The sequence below is a fragment of the Telopea speciosissima genome, chromosome 2 (assembly GCF_018873765.1).
Source record: "Telopea speciosissima isolate NSW1024214 ecotype Mountain lineage chromosome 2, Tspe_v1, whole genome shotgun sequence".
NCBI classification, from domain to species: domain Eukaryota; kingdom Viridiplantae; phylum Streptophyta; class Magnoliopsida; order Proteales; family Proteaceae; genus Telopea; species Telopea speciosissima.
The window spans coordinates 56,234,585-56,250,934 of NC_057917.1; the positions used below are offsets into that span (position 1 = coordinate 56,234,585).

Consider the following 16,350-nt stretch of genomic DNA (forward strand, 5'->3'; position numbering starts at 1 on the left):
GCATCTTTGTGTCTATCTCTATCTCATCTTAGATGAAATGACCTTGCTGTTCCACTATGTATGATATTGTTTTATTGCATCTCATTGGTGCGCTACATGTGCCGTTTTCTCAGAGAATCCTCTTCTAATAAATATGGGGGAAGTGCAGGGGCCACACACCCATGACGACCAATGAGAGAGAACATGGAACCACCTTAGGGGTGAGATTTTTTGCCTTTCATAGGGTTGGGGGTAGTGGTACACTCTCCCATGGAAAACTTTTCTCCGATAAATATATATTGATAGAAAAATATTGAGGAAAAAGGCAAAAAGGAAAGAAAAGAAAATTAAGAATAAAGAAAAAAAAAAAACAGTAACAGGAAGAAGCAACGGCCTCCAAGGTGGGGATGGGTACCACAGGAGACAAGGAAAGAGGGACACGGGGAAGGACCACATGGGAATGGGCCACGGAAGCCGGAGAAGAGGAAAGGGAAAGGGGGTGGGGGGGGAGGAGTGGGATGGAAGAGGAAGAGCGATGGTGTCAGTGCGGCGTCGCCTGTTTCATGTTGTAAAGGAGGCATCGTGCGGACGTCACGTCTCGATGGGGATGGCATTAAGAAAAAAAAGGCTGTTTCTCTCGAGTTCAGATTTGCTATCCACATGGGACGGGTGGGGACAGATTTGAACCCTCCATGGAGGTGTGAGATCCACCTCTAAAATATGAGACCCATGTCCTATGGAGAGATCAGATCTTTTCCCACTCGTCCCCATGTGGATAGCTGATCTGGATTTGTTTCTCTCAGCCATCAGGTGCCCTGTGTGTCCAGGGCCTCTCTCTCTCTCTCACTCACACACTCACCTCTGCCTATGTGGGCCCACAAAAAAACACTACTATTTCTACTACTGCTCCTGCCCTCTACAAGTCTACTGTGTTACTACTACTACTACTACTACTACTACAGAACAAACACCAGAATAGTATATACTTTATACTCATATAACCTATACTATTTATAGCCCCTACAATCATATCTTATAATTCATATTCTAGATGTAGATGTGTGTTATTGCGGTTGATAAACACGTGTACGGTTCTTGGGGATGGAGGTGTATTGGGGGCAATGCTGGTTTAAATACGCTGGCAATATTCTCTTATGTACAGTTGTTAATCTGGGGAAACTATATTCAAACGGGGCCTCCCAGGGACACGTGTCATGGATAGACGTGAGAGTTTATCAAGGCCTAAGGGTTGCGGTACCACTACGGTTCTTACACTATTCCCTCAGAGACTGAGAAAGAGGAGAGAGAGAGGAGGAAATTCTGAAGGAGAAAAAATAAAAATAAGAATTCTGATTTCTGATTGGTTTAAGTAGTGGGTTCATCAGCAGAAGAAACAGATTTAAAAAAAAAAAAAAAAAACATTTTTTTTTAAGAAGGAGAATTAGTTTTAGTTAGTACCTGGTTTTAAGCATTTTCATCTTTTTATAATTTCATTCGTTCCTTTTCAATTTTTTTTTTGCTTTGCTTTGCTTTCTTATCTCTTTAGGCCCTCCTGTTGTTGGTTCGTTGGAGCCCGCGCCCGTCACGAGCGTCCTCTATTATTTTCTGATGGGAAGAACTGGAGGAAGTGAAAAATCAAGCAATCAAGCTCTAGCATACCACCGCAAAAGGATCAGATTCTTCTTCTTCTTTTACTTTTGCTTCTGCTGAGGTTTTAGGACAATCTTCAGTCTCCATATCAGGGCACTGGTGAGTGGTGACTTCTGTATTGATCTTTATTTTTGGGGGTTTTTTTTTTAGCTTTATTGGAAGGAGGAAAAATGAAGAGAGAACATCAAGAGAGTAGCGGCGGTAGTACTGGTCCTGGTGGTGGAGCTTATTCAATGGGGGCTGGGAGGGATATGGGGAAGACGAAGATGTGGGACGAGCCACAGCAGCAAGATGCAGGAGTGGATGAGCTTCTAGCTGTTTTGGGTTACAAGGTGAAGTCATCAGACATGGCGGAAGTAGCTCAGAAGCTTGAGCAGCTGGAGATGGTAATCGGCGGTGCTCAGGAAGATGGTATCTCACATCTGTCTTCTGATACTGTTCATTACAACCCCTCTGATCTTAACACATGGCTCGAAAGTATGCTCTCTGAACTCAACGCTCCACCCAATTTCGATCCAAACCTTGCTCAGCCGTCTTTGCCCCAACCCATTGATGATCCTCTCCTTGCTCCCGCTGAGTCTTCCACCATCACCACTGTTGATTTCCCCAATTCCACGCAGCAACATCGACACCAACATCAACCTCAGTCTCGAATCTATGATGACTCTTCGGATTACGATCTCAGAGCAATCCCTGGAGGGGCCATTTACGCACAGACGGAAGCATCCTCGGCTCCCAGAGAGAACAAACGGATGAAACCTACTTCCACCACATCAACTTCCTCTGCGTCCGCAACTGCATCTTCATCGTCTGCTGCTGCTCCTCCTCCCCTTCCTGCTGCCCCCATAGGAGGAGGGGTTGGGGTTACGACGACCGAGTCGGCTGGGCCGGTTGTACTAATGGCCTCTCAGGAGAACGGAATCCGACTGGTCCACACCTTGATGGCGTGCGCAGATGCGGTTCAACAAAAAAATTTCAAGCTCGCTGAGACACTGGTTCAACAGATAGGGTTGCTGGCTCGTTCCCAGGCAGGCGCCATGAGAAAGGTAGCCACATACTTCGCAGAAGCCCTCGCTCGTCGAATTTACCGATTGTATCTACAGGAAAGCTTGGAATCATCCATCTCAGACACTCTTGAGATGCACTTCTACGAAACCTGCCCCTATTTGAAATTCGCCCATTTCACCGCCAACCAAGCTATCCTGGAGGCCTTCGCCGGGAAAAGCCGAGTTCACGTCATCGATTTCAGCATGAAACAAGGGATGCAGTGGCCGGCTCTGATGCAGGCGCTGGCACTCCGACCAGGCGGTCCACCTACGTTTCGGTTGACCGGAATCGGCCCACCTCAGCCGGATAACAACGACGCGTTGCAGCAAGTAGGGTGGAAACTGGCGCAACTGGCTGACACCATTCATGTCAAATTCGAGTATAGAGGGTTCGTAGTGAACAGTTTGGCAGACCTGGACCCGGCGGTTTTGGACCTGAGGCCGAGCGAGGTGGAGGCGGTGGCGGTGAATTCAGTTTTCGAGCTTCACAGATTACTGGGAAGGCCGGGGTCGATGGAGAAGGTGTTGACGTCGATTAGGGAGATGAAGCCTCGGATCGTGACGATCGTTGAGCAAGAGGCGAACCACAACGGACCGGTGTTCATGGACCGGTTCACGGAGGCGCTTCATTACTACTCCACCTTGTTTGACTCATTGGAAGGGTGTGGGATATCGCCGCCAAACACACAGGATCTCTTGATGTCGGAAATGTATTTGGGGCGGCAGATCTGCAACGTGGTAGCCTGCGAGGGGCCGGATCGGGTGGAGCGTCACGAGACTTTGACTCAGTGGCGGACTAGGATGGGATCGGCCGGGTTCTCTCCGGTTCATCTCGGTTCCAACGCGTTCAAGCAGGCCAGTATGTTGTTAGCTTTGTTTGCCGGTGGGGACGGGTACAGGGTGGATGAGAACAATGGATGTCTCATGCTAGGTTGGCACACTCGTCCACTCATAGCCACATCAGCATGGCAACTCGACCCTCAATAATGAGTTTTTTATTGGTTGAGTCATCTCGTCGCGACTCGGTCGATTCAATCCCAAACCCTAAAAAGTCCCGAAAACCATGCTAAAGCTTAAACCTTTGATGATGGTTATTTCCTCTTTCATCTCTTTTGTTTAATTTTTTTTTTTTTTTTTTTTGGGGGGGGGGGGTTTAAAATGCTGCCATGACACGTGTGAGGCTGAGCGAGTCGGACCAATTTAACCCAATCAAGTGCCCTCTTTTAATCGCTGAGTTGGGCTTGTAAGAGTGAGTGAGACCCACCACTAGAACAACTACTCGAAGTGTCTCCAACTTCTTTTTTTTTTTTTTTTTTTTTTTCCTATTTTCCTTTTTTTTATTTTATTACTCCTCCTTTCAACCCCTTGTATCTCAACGGTGAATGAATGCCAATGTGTATTTTATGAATATATATCTTTTTTTTTTTTAATAAATAAGAAAAGATAAATGTTCGTTTCGTTAACCTAATTATTTAAGTTTAAAAAATAATAATTTTAATTACCTAAGGTTTTACTTTCATCTAATTTAATAATTTAATAATTTAATTAATTGATTATGGGAAAGGTTAGTAGGGGTTTGAAAATTGAAAAGGAAGGCCGGCCATATTAGTCTATGGTTATTGGACTCCATCTACACTGCTTTGAGGTAGTTTTTTATTTAAATATTTTTTAAAAAAAAATTTCAAGTGGGTATAAACTATAATGAGAGTGGGTTTGCATGACTGATGTTACCCAAAAAAAAAAAAAAAAAAAAAAAAAAAAAAGGTTTGCATGACTGATTTGACCCTCCCTTCAATAATAGTTGGACAACCATCACCACCCGAAAATAAGGGGAAACCTGATGTAATGCCTTTCTTTTATTTTTCCTTCTTCCCCCCTTCCACCATGGTTTGTGGAGAGAGAGAGAGAGAGAGAGAAAGAGAGAGAGTACTGTTTCAAAAACTCGGATTGAGGATTGAATTGGTCGAATCGGGGTATTTGGATTGGAATTGTCTATGATTGATCTTGATTCTGGATGTTGGTTTTTGAGAATGAATTGCTGTCTTTTCAGATTTATGAGGCTGATTTTAGGGGCTTTGGATCCGAGTCTGATTGGAATAGATAAATCAATTTGACCTGGGTTCTGAGTTTAAAAATCCTTGAGAGAGAGAGAGAGAGAGATTGATTTGAGTTGGGGTCAAGTTCATGTACGTGTGCTACGAGACTGGATCCCAGTTGTTCAGATGGAATCCATCTGTAGAACCCACAAAATGGATTCCAACTGAACAATTGAGAACTGTTCTCGTATGCTCATGTACGTGAACGCGAGCTGAACTCGTACCAAATACTTATGAGCAGGCCAAATTGGTCCTGGCTGATTTTGGGATCAATAACAATCTCCCTAAAACAAGATGTAAATTCAGATTAAGATTGGATGATAAGGTTCATTGAAGCTCCATTGAGGCACTAAAGGTGGACAAATATATAGTAAGTAATTTTAGAAGAAGGGAGTAGACTTGAGATTGTTGTTGACAAGCCACTTTCTTTTCAATGGGTTGTTTTTTCCCACTCAAAGGGAGAAAGCGGTTTATATCAAAGTCGTAATTTTAAGAACTTATTTTGACATTCCCTCTCCTATAGTCCATATTAAAGCCAGCCACCGCCACCAGCAGCAGCAATACACGTCAGACACTCGCCTACTAAAATTCACCCAAAGCCTTTTAATCCCAATACTTTTTTACATGAGAGTGAGAGAGTGAGGGAGTGAGGGAGTGAGGGAGTGAGTGAGTGAGTCTCCTCCTATTACAAGTAATTACCATTTACTTTCTACTGCTCGGGGCCATGCCACCCGGCCTCTTTCTTTCTTTCTTTCGTGTCTATGTGAAAGGAAAGCTCTTTCCCTATAATTATATCCTCTTCCACCCTTTGACCTTTTACTACATACTCTCATATATATATATATATATATATATTCTTTTCTTTCTTTTAATAGTGCTTAGATAGGTTCTACTTTATATAATCAGGTACGTGTCCTCGTACAATTATATTGGGTCGTGCCCTAGCTTCCTCCTTCAACGGGTCATTTCAGTTTTAAGATATGGGTCAGACCACATGGATAATTGTATACCCTAATTAACCTACACAAATTAATCTGGATCAATTGTAGCTCATGATGCCGCCAATCGGATCGCAGGATGCATGGGCATCGATCCCCTCAAATTCCAAATGTGTACTTACTAAAATGCCCTTTTAACTCCTGTGGATCAATAAAAATTATCCCGATTGAGTGATTCCCTAGCTCTCCACGACTCATGTTCAGATCGTTGTCTGATTGTGTGGTCCCTACATATCCAAGTAATATTTTTTTTAAAAAAAAATATAAAAATAATTCATTAGAGGTGAGATGGTAATTTTGTGCATTCTTGTATTTGACACACAAGATGCTCACGATCAAACAATGTTCTTTTTTCCTTATGAAATTAATTACTTTTATGGTTGTCGATTCAACTAGAGGAATTTTTCTTCATTACTGAATGACTCAACTTAATTGGTACTTCTGTATGCTTTGCTATGGAACCTGTTAGCTCTAAGAGTTGCTACTTAATTGGGTTGTATATTAATTAATGCACTTCAATATATAATGCTTCTCAATTTGTTTCATCATCTTCTGTTGTGTACACAACTAAATTGTATGTACAAGTTTGGGTTTTCCTCATGGTTTTTGGTTCACTTTTTAGCCATGTTTTTCATTGTTGTTTAATTGGATCGAGTGTTTTTTCACCTATGGTGAAAAGAGAATTTAAATAATTTTTTTTTTAACTGTTAGATTGAATTTTAGGAATAGAAAAGGACATTTTAGACCTTGGTCTAGTAGGGGCAGAGTAAATATGACCCTCTCTATCCATGGGTGTATCCGTGAAGTAAGAATACACTTACAAAGATGGAAAACTTTCACCATTCTTTTTCTTCTTTTATTAATTTCTTTTTTGTTTCAACAAGAAAAGCAAGTAGAATAATTTACACATTTTCTTACTTATTTTAGAGTCCTTGGGTATAAATTAGTGGAAACTATTGTGGAACTTTACATGTTTTTCTTTTATGTTTGATGCAATAAATCTATATTAAGAAAAGGAAAAAGGAGCCTGTTTGGCAGTGTGACTCATGCATGTGCCCAGACATAGGCCACACAAAATGACCGTCATAACCCCCATGAAAGGCATCTCACCCCTGTTGATGCTTCTGCGCATCCTCCGCGCATCCTCCCATTGGCTTCCTCGCGCAGAGACTATGCTCTTGGACAAAAAACAATGGTAAAAAGTTTGGGCTGTCAGAGCAAAAACCCCAAATTTGAATCTTGAGAGTGATCACTTTGCACAAAAATAATGAAAGTTAGGATTGTCTCCAAATATAAGTGGAGACCAATTAATACTGGGTACTGACCCCCTTTTTAATAATTCCAATTGGATATAGACCTCTCACAATTGAGACCTACAATTTGTGCTTAGGGTAGTTCACTTCCATTAAAGCAGGGAGGCTTGAGTGTAATGTAGTGGCATTCAGTAAGATTCAAAGAATCTAATCTAATGCATAAATACTAAAAATGAAGATTGCCTCAATGTGACTATACTATATTAAAAGATACAACTAATATTTTTTTGATGAATAATTTAAATATATACAACTAATGTTGCTCAACTCTTTCATCATACTTCTCTTTCGCATGTTCTTAGGTCATTTTTTTTTTTTTAATAATCCATAGTTTAGTTTGCATGTCTTTTTCAATTACCCATGAATCAAAATTTCAAAATATATGTGGTCCAAGGTTCTCCATTAACAAAGCTTTGGATAGATTAGAGCATTAGAATGGTAAGGGCTTGGATTTTCCTGCTTTTCAAGATTCTTTTCTTTCCCTCTTTACAATCACCATTTGCAACCTATGTCTATTAGTCTGATCATAGGAAAGAAAAGAAAAAAAAAACCCTAACTATTTTCAATCAAAGGCTGTGTTGTATTTTAATAGACCAAAGCTCCATAGCTATGCTTATAAACCATTTCCCAAAAATCAATATTTACATCAAAACCATACATGCTATGCAATGAATGTAAGAAATACTGATTTACATTTTGGTATTTGAAAATAGAAAAATACATATATAGGTTATTGAGAAAATTTCTATATCCCTCTAAAAATTTTAAAGTAAGTATCCATTATATTACAACTTTTAATACTCCTATTTCTCCCAAATAACTAGAGAAGTGGTTACCTAAGAAAAATTATTTAATATTTCTTAGAAAAGGATAACCAAATAAGTAGAATGCCAAGTCAACTTGTTCATTGTGATAGGCAATGATAGATATTAGATATGAGTGGGTCCATGTTATTAGAGATCATTTATACCTCTGGTTGATGTAGAGTATATACAGTCAAAGCTTTTAACAAGTGGCAAAAGTTTCCTCCCATCTTGTTGAAACACATGGCATTTTGGATGAGGGCATAAAATTTTGTGGACAGATAGATACCAAGGTCCCTTGCTTACATATCAAGTTTCAACCAATACGAAATGAGCCAAGTGGCAAAATATATTATCGAAAATCTAGGAATATTAAGAGGGTACAAACTAAGATATGTACTATGAAGACATAAGGTATATAATTAAAATTGGCTATAAAATTTGTCACGTAACTGATCCAAAATTTTCCTCCTTATGAGTTCTGTCCAATGATCGAAATTGTCATATCACATTGCCATGTGGTAGAATTAGATTGGCCATGTAAACAAACTTCTCTCAAACCCTGATGTAAAGGACTTTATGATTTATTACACAAACACCCACTATTTGAAATTTCTATAACTTTGAATTCACTTTCAACTCATATGGTATCTCATTTTGGGTTGGGTAGGGTGTCCTTTACAGCATACAACCATCTAAGGATTAGGCATGCCATATAAGTTGATAAGACTTTATAGAGTTCACTAAATATTGGAACATTATTAGGACCACCCCCCTTCCCCCCTCACCACAAAAAAAAAAAACAAAAAGAATAATAAAATTGGGAAAGTGCCTTCCCATGAAAAAAGTGGCACCTAATAGAACATCGAGGTCGTGCAAGAACAAAAAAAAGATAAAGAACATAGATTCCATGTATATTCTATAATCAACCAATTCAAATATCTACAGTTGTCCTCCCTATATCTACACCAAGTCTTCGATTAATTTGCCCTAATTAATATTTTATAACCGAATGATGTCATATAATATCTCAATTATCAAGTTGGTGCCTTGGTTTAAAGAATAATTCTTATATCTTTTAATTAATAACTTTTTTGTAGAAATTCTTGTATACCTATTATATGTAAGGAAAATATATTGCTATACATATGTATATATTTAGACATTTATGTGTATATTTAAATATGAGTGGTGTTGTAATCAAAGTGGAGAATTGAGATCTTGTTATCTTCTTTTCTCTCGTCCCTTGTTTTATTCCTAGAAGTTCCTTAAGTCAAGGTTAGAAAGGCTTTTGAAAATAATTTAAAGTAACTTAACCTATGTCGTTCTCAAGCCTTGTCATTGTTTTGCATATTTTTCGAATGCTCATGTGAAATAGAAAGATTTTACCCTTATTGAAATAAAGAAAAAATAATTTGTTATATTAAAAGGACAAAAAGTAAGATTATAATTTCTTTTTCACCAAATTTGGTTACAATAAGATTTTTCTGTTTAAATATATGTTAAGGGAGGGTGGAGGTGGGTGGTGCTCCTACCTTTTCTTTCTCTTAACATTCTACATATATCTTCCCCGTTAAGTGGTTGTAAGCGACAACTGCCTAATATTTGCATACGAATATGATTACAGATGATTTGAGTTTGTAGAATTTATTTATTTGATATTTGCATAAAAGAAGAAAAAAAAATATAAGAATAAAAGATGAGATTCGATTGGAAAGAGGAATAGAGTTCATTAAACAAATTCAGTGCCTCATTTTTAATAATTTATAAAAGGGTAAATTACACGTCACTCCTTGGTTTTCAAACGAAACTCAGATCACCCCCTGATTTTTGAAAAAACTCAAATCACCCCTTTTACAGTAATGGTGTTAGTCTGCTGTTAGTTATTGGTGTGAAAGGACTATTTTACCCTTGTACTAAAACATTATAATTAAATTTACAATACACTGCTAAAAGGTAGTTTAGAGATTTAAATTTATTTAACTGGTGACATCATCACTTAATGGCACAAAACTAACGTTAGGGACTAATTTATCATATTGTGGTCTAAACCAGGGGGTGATTTGAGTTTTTTCAAAAACCAAGGGGTGATATGAGTTTAGTTTGAAAACTAGGGGATGACGTGTAATTTGCCCTTTATAATTGAACATGAATATAATTACGTGGTGAAAATAAAGTGAACAAAACTAAAGAAATTAAATTATGAAAACACGAACCAATTGATTTAAAGAAGTTCATTTTAACCAATAATGATTTGTATAATTAAATAAAAAATTTACTGAATATATTAAAATCTAATTATTATTTAGATATTGGTAGAAATGAACACCAACACAAATTTTGTTTCACTTTTAAATGCTATCTAAAATATCTTCTTAAAATATTTTACATATAACCAAACAAATTCAACAAGCCTAAAAAAAAAGGTATTGTCTACAAAAAAAGTAAGGAAATGAAATAATTTCTAGTAATTGCTTCCAACAATTACAATTTTGGATTGTGTTAAAGAATTTCAACCTAATTATTAAGTGGAAATGGAAATCATAAATAGCTTAAAGGAATCTATCCATTCACCTAAAAAGAAACTTGTTCTTAATTTATTGTGGTTGAAATAGGATTGGGTTCTTTATCATTACTTAATTCTTTGAGATGACAAGAAGTTTTGTTCTATCTGTTCTCAAGCTTGGAATTCTAAACAACCATTATCAAAGGTTAAGCTAGCTATCCAAAAATGATATGGTAACAATAAAAGCATTAGATGAGAAATCAAAAACATTTTAATGATCAAAAAAGGAATTCTTGATTGTGACTTATTATCACATATATTATACAAACATTAATAGTCTTTCTTGGAAATTAAATTGTTGATATATGAGGTAGTGTGTTGTTTCACAGGCTTTTACAGCTGCCCTCCTAGTGGCCAATGGTTTCTATTATGTTCCCTACTGAACTGTATATATATAGAAACATTATTGTGCCATGGGACCCAGTAACCCAATTTAGGCCAACAATTAATGACAGTATAGGGTGAATCATTATTTAATGTTTGGTTTTATATAAGATTTCCAAACTCAAGTAGTTAGTACACCTCTCAAGTATGTAGTTGTATCATGTATGCAGGGGAGAGTATATAAGAGGCCGGTTTGGGCTGGGTTTTTGAAAACCCAGGTCCAGCCTGAGATCCTCATGGCTCAGCTCAGGTTTGGCATCTCAATCCAGGTTTATCCCGGGTTGGGTGAAACTTAATGTGGATGAATGCTCTCTGGGGAATCCAGGGAAGGTAGGCCCAGGTGGCATCTTCAGAGAGTTCATTGTGATGTTGTTGTTGGTTTTTAGCATTTTTCTTGGACACAATACAAACTATGACGCTGAATTCGTTGCTCTCAACAAGGGATTACATAAAGCCATGGAATTGAGGACCAATTTCTTATGGATTGAATGTGACTCAATGGTTGTGGTATTCTCAATTCAATCTATGTGATTCCATGGTTTGTGTTGCAAGAACGGATTTTCCTTCAACATTTCTTGTCATCTATATTGGCCAAACAACGGTCCAGGGATCAACCCATGGTTCCCTAGGGAGACCAAGATATTTATCTTTAGGGTTTTGCACGCCCTGGGTTAGCCCATGGTGTCCCATGGGTGCCCCATTTTAATTTTAGGGTTTCCCATGGTCGCCCATGGGAACCCTGGTGCATCCCTATTAGGGTTTCTCCTTCCCTATTACATTCCATAAAATTAATTATCACAATAGGGACGGAGAAACTTGTCTCTAATCCATCACATGGCAAGAGGGATCCATCCCATACTCGAATGCGCAGTGGAAAATAATCGATTCGAGTTTCTTTCGCATCCCATAAATATTCATAATCAATGAACAGAAGGAATTAATAAAGAACTGCTAACCTGGTGAGCCTCAAGTGTTGCTCCTCCAATAGACAGTGGTTCTTCCTCCAATGAGCGCTCCAAGCAAACAGATCTGAACCTCCAATGGTGCTACCAAGGTTCTACACGCCAATCCCAGATGCCCTCAAACTCCTCAGCACAGATCTAGGGTTTCACAAACCCTAACTCTCAAACACAGGTGAGAGAAGCAAGAAGAAGAAGAGAGATCACAAGAGGGAGAGAGAGAAACCAAAAACGTAGGAGAGAGAGTGTCTGCTCCAAAAACGTGGAGAGCTCCTCTTCTGCGTATTTTTGGTCCCCTATTTATAATAATAGGGTTTAATTAAATCCTAGATAGATTTAATAGAGCCCTAGTGAGAGTCTGACTCTCTCTCTCTCAGTCTGGCAGTTCTGTTTAAACTCAAAGTGCTACACAGGTGAAGAAGCAGAATCTAATAGGGAAAGTATTAATTAGATTCTTTATTTAATTATTAATGGATAATTACAATTAGCACCAAATCCATTAATTAAATAAAGAGCCAATTAAATTAGCAAATTCCAAATAACTCCCTATATGATAACAATTTATCATATACAACCCCCCCACTAATCAACACCATCATTATGGAATCTAGGGCATGTACACATGTATTGCCAAACCCCAATCCATAGTACATGTCCATATAAGAGCGTCTGTGCATCCGATCGGGTCCCGCAAAACTCGATAAAACACTTTATTTGAAATAACTATAAATAATGTATCATTTTATGTAAAATAAATTTTGCAAAACCATTTCCAAAACGGTATTGGATCCAGATTCTAATCCGACCATTCACAGACAGTCTCTATCTTGGTGTTCCCCAATCGGGCAGTGGTGACCGTGTTGGATAACTCCTTCACTCACAAAGTGTTCACGCATTCCCAGAACACCGGCTTTGACTCGCTTGAGTCTCAGTCATTGATGAACCAAAGAATGCGATCACACTTTGCAGTGACAGGGTTCCCTCAGGTACAGGGTGTCGGTGACACATGTCTATCCCTTCCTACATCTGGCAGTAATACATGAGGGAATAGACAAAGTAGATTCTTCGCCAATGCACACATCAAACATGTGAGCACTCGCATTCGTACCCCGACATCACATGTCTAGGCATACCCAATACGACTACCATATGATAAGGGTGCCCAGCCCAAACCCTAGTCGTGACTACCATTTTAAGTATAACTTACGGACACATAATGCTCAAAAAATTTATATCGCATGTGATAATATTAAACTAAAATGTATAAATGTTCAATACAAAGGTGAACCGGGTTGAACCGGACCGAACCGGGTTTGATGGACACACACTTATCCAACAATCTATTATATGAAAAAAAATAACCCACAATTATTACATGGAGACAAACCCAATAGCAAATTATACTGCCAAGGAGGCAGCAAAGCATAAAGTTTGGTTTAATGCAATAGATTTCCCATCCATATTAAAGAGGAAATATTGATAGATACTCAATGTAGACCAAAGATTTCGATTTAAGTGAATCTGGTTGTTTGTTACTTTGAGTTGTTTGGCTCTCCCCTGCTGATGCCAATACTGAAGGTGGGGGAGTCCATTAAGTGTTTCGTTCTTGTTAGTCTGGGTTTTTCTAGACTTTTTCCTTGTAATCTTATGCAAGCCTATCTCGTATCGTAAAATTAATTGAAAGATCAAGAGAAAGATCAGGACAGGAACCCATAAGTCATGGTTTCTTGGTCACATTCTGAAGCTTAGAGTCTAAATCCGTAGGACCGTGCCCTTCCTTCTATTTGTCCTTCCAGCTACTGTACTCCATCTTTCAGCTATACCCCGTCTTTCTCCTCGCTTATTTCCACATTCTTGACGAATACATTGTTAGATTCCAGATCCAATTTCGAACCCTCCATCCCCATCTTGATTTGATGCAGAAACTCCGGATCGCCAAACGACAAGTCACAAACACCAATCGAAGACAAACTCTATGAGAAAAGCCTGTATCTTCTACTTTGAAAGTACTCCACTTCCCACATCGTCCATCTTGAGTTTACTCATTCGAGAACACAAGTCCAGACGACAAAAAAAGAGACAGAAGACGAGCTATTTGACTCAAAGCCTGCCTGTTGTATCTTCAAAAACACTCGGGCTTATTTATTTATAGGGAGCATGGCTTATTTTGTAATTATTTTACTCCCATGGCCCATATTGGACATTTCCCCCCTATTTCGGTTGATTCCACTTTTATGAGATTATCCAGGTAACGGGATTGGCTTGTGCTGGGATTTTACAAATAATTTGAGACATGAATACAAAATTCACAAGGCTCCTGCCATTGTGGGGTCAAGGGAGGGTCATAATGTTCGCAGCTGACCCTTGATTTCACAAATAGGCTGATTCCAAGGAGGGTCATAAAGCCATGGAATTGAGGAACAATTTTTTGTGGATTGAATGTGACTCAATGGCTGTGGTAATCTCAATTCAATCTATGTGATTCCATGATTTGTGTTGCAAGAATGGATTTTCTTTCAACATTTCTTGTCATCCATTATATGAATAAATAAAAAAAAAACCCAGAATTGTTATAGGGAGGCAAACCCAATAGCAAATTATATTGCCAAGGAGGCAACAAAGCATGGAGTTTCGTCTAATGCAGTAGATTTCCCATCCATATTAAAGAGGAAATATTGATAGATACTCAATGTAGACCAAGATTCCGATTTAAGTGAATCTGGTTGTTTTTTCTTTGGAGTTGTTTGGCTCTCCCCTGCTGATGGCAATACTGAAGGTGGGGGAGTCCATTAAGTCATTCGTTCTTGTTAGTCTGGATTTTTCTAGACATTTTTCTTGTAATTTGATGCAAGCCCATCTCGTATCATAAAATTAATTGAAAGATCAGGAGAAAGATCAGTAAAGGAACCCACAAGTCGTGGTTTCTTGGTCACATTCTAAAGCTTAGGGTCTAAATCCGTAGGACCGTGCCCTTCTTTTTGTCCTTCCAGCTGCTGTACTCCATCTTTCTGTTGTACCCCGTCTTTCTCCTCGCTTATTTCCACATTCTTGACGAATACATTGTTAGATTCCAGATCCGATTTCGAATCCTCCATCCCCATCTTGATTTGACGCAGAAACTCCGAATCGCCAGACGACAAGTCACAAACACCAATCGAAGACGAATTCTCTGAGAAAAGCCTGTATCTTCTACTTCGAAAGTACTCCACTTCCCGCATCGTCCATCTTGAGTTCACACATTTGAGAACACAAGTCCAGACGACAAGAAAAGAGACAGAAGACGAGCTATCTGACTCAAAGCTTGCTTGCTGTATATCATCAAAAGCACTTCGGCTCGTTTATTTATAGGGAGCATGACTTATTTTGTAATAATTTTACTCCCACGGCCCATATTGGACATTTTCCCTCCTAGTTCGTCGATTCCACTTTAGGAGATTGTCCAGGTAATGGGACTGGCTTGTGCATGGATTTAGATTATCCAAGTAACGGGATTGGCTTGTACCGGGATTTTAAAAATAATTTGAGAAATGAATACACAATTCACAAGGCTCCCGCCACTATGGGGTCTAGGGAGGGTCATAATGTACGAAGCCTTAACCTTGTTTTCACAAATAGGCTGATTCCAGGAAGGGTCATAAAGCCATGGAATTGAGGACCAATTTTTTGTGGATTGAATGTGACTCAATGGCTGTGGTATTCTCAATTCAATCTATGTGATTCCATGGTTTGTGATGCAAGAATGGATTTTCCTTCAACATTTCTTGTCATCCATTATATGAAAAATAAAAACCCACAATTGTTACAGGGAGGCAAACCCAATAGCAAATTATATTGCCAAGGAGGCAGCAAAGCATAGAGTTTCGTCTTGTTTCGTCAAGAAATCGTCGAGCGGTCCTGCGAGTGCCGTCACCTGCAAGTGGACCAAAGGGGTCAATCAGAAAGAACCGGTGTGGTCCCGGCCTAGGGCTCTCCGATGCCAAAGTTAGATCTCCTGGCGCAAATAGATGAATAGTGATTATTCAGTATGAGTTTAGATGTCCTCTATGGGGTTGTGTACCTTTGCCTTTTATAGTAGCATATGGCGGTGTGGAGAGTCCCCGTTTGATTGACGATTGTGCCGTTGAGTGGATAGAGGCCCCGGGGTAACGGGGCTCTATCCTGATTGGTCATCTCCCCGTGGGAGGGAGTGTCCTGGTGGCATCAGGATCCTTGGTGGATAGATACCTGCGTGTGGTGATAACGTCCTTGGTGCTTGAATCCGTCTGGATGACGTGACCTCTAAGCGGCGGTCTAGAGTCCTGGTAGTGACATGAGTCTTACCGATACGATCGGATCGTAGATAAGTGGCCCCCACCTCACGTGCCCACGATGTTGTGCCTGGGTACAGGCCGCGCCTGGGTGAGGCTGCGCCTGGATGTGTGGTTGCGCCTAGGTGAGGCCGCGCCGGTGGTGGCCGCGCTGAGTGAGGCCGCGGCCTGGGTGAGGCCGCTCCTCGGTGAGGAGGCCGCGCCGGGTGAGGCCGCTGGGTGAGGAGGCCGCGCGGTGAGGTGAGGAGG

The 16,350-nt window shown here is 39.6% G+C and overlaps 1 protein-coding gene across 1 annotated transcript; it reads left to right on the forward strand.

Moving 5' to 3' along the window:
• The first annotated feature begins 1,731 nt into the window (after positions 1-1,731).
• On the forward strand, positions 1,732-11,689 carry LOC122651528 (DELLA protein GAI1-like). Its single transcript, XM_043844937.1, has 2 exons — positions 1,732-3,689; positions 11,680-11,689. The coding sequence occupies exon 1, from the start codon at positions 1,800-1,802 to the stop codon at positions 3,660-3,662; it is 1,863 nt and encodes a 620-aa protein (XP_043700872.1). The 5' UTR covers positions 1,732-1,799; the 3' UTR covers positions 3,663-3,689; positions 11,680-11,689.
• The last annotated feature ends 4,661 nt before the right edge of the window (positions 11,690-16,350 follow it).

Coding starts and splice junctions, on each gene's coding strand:
- LOC122651528 (XM_043844937.1), top strand. CDS start 1,800: ATGAAGAGAGAACATCAAGAGAGTAGCGGCGGTAGTACTGGTCCTGGT.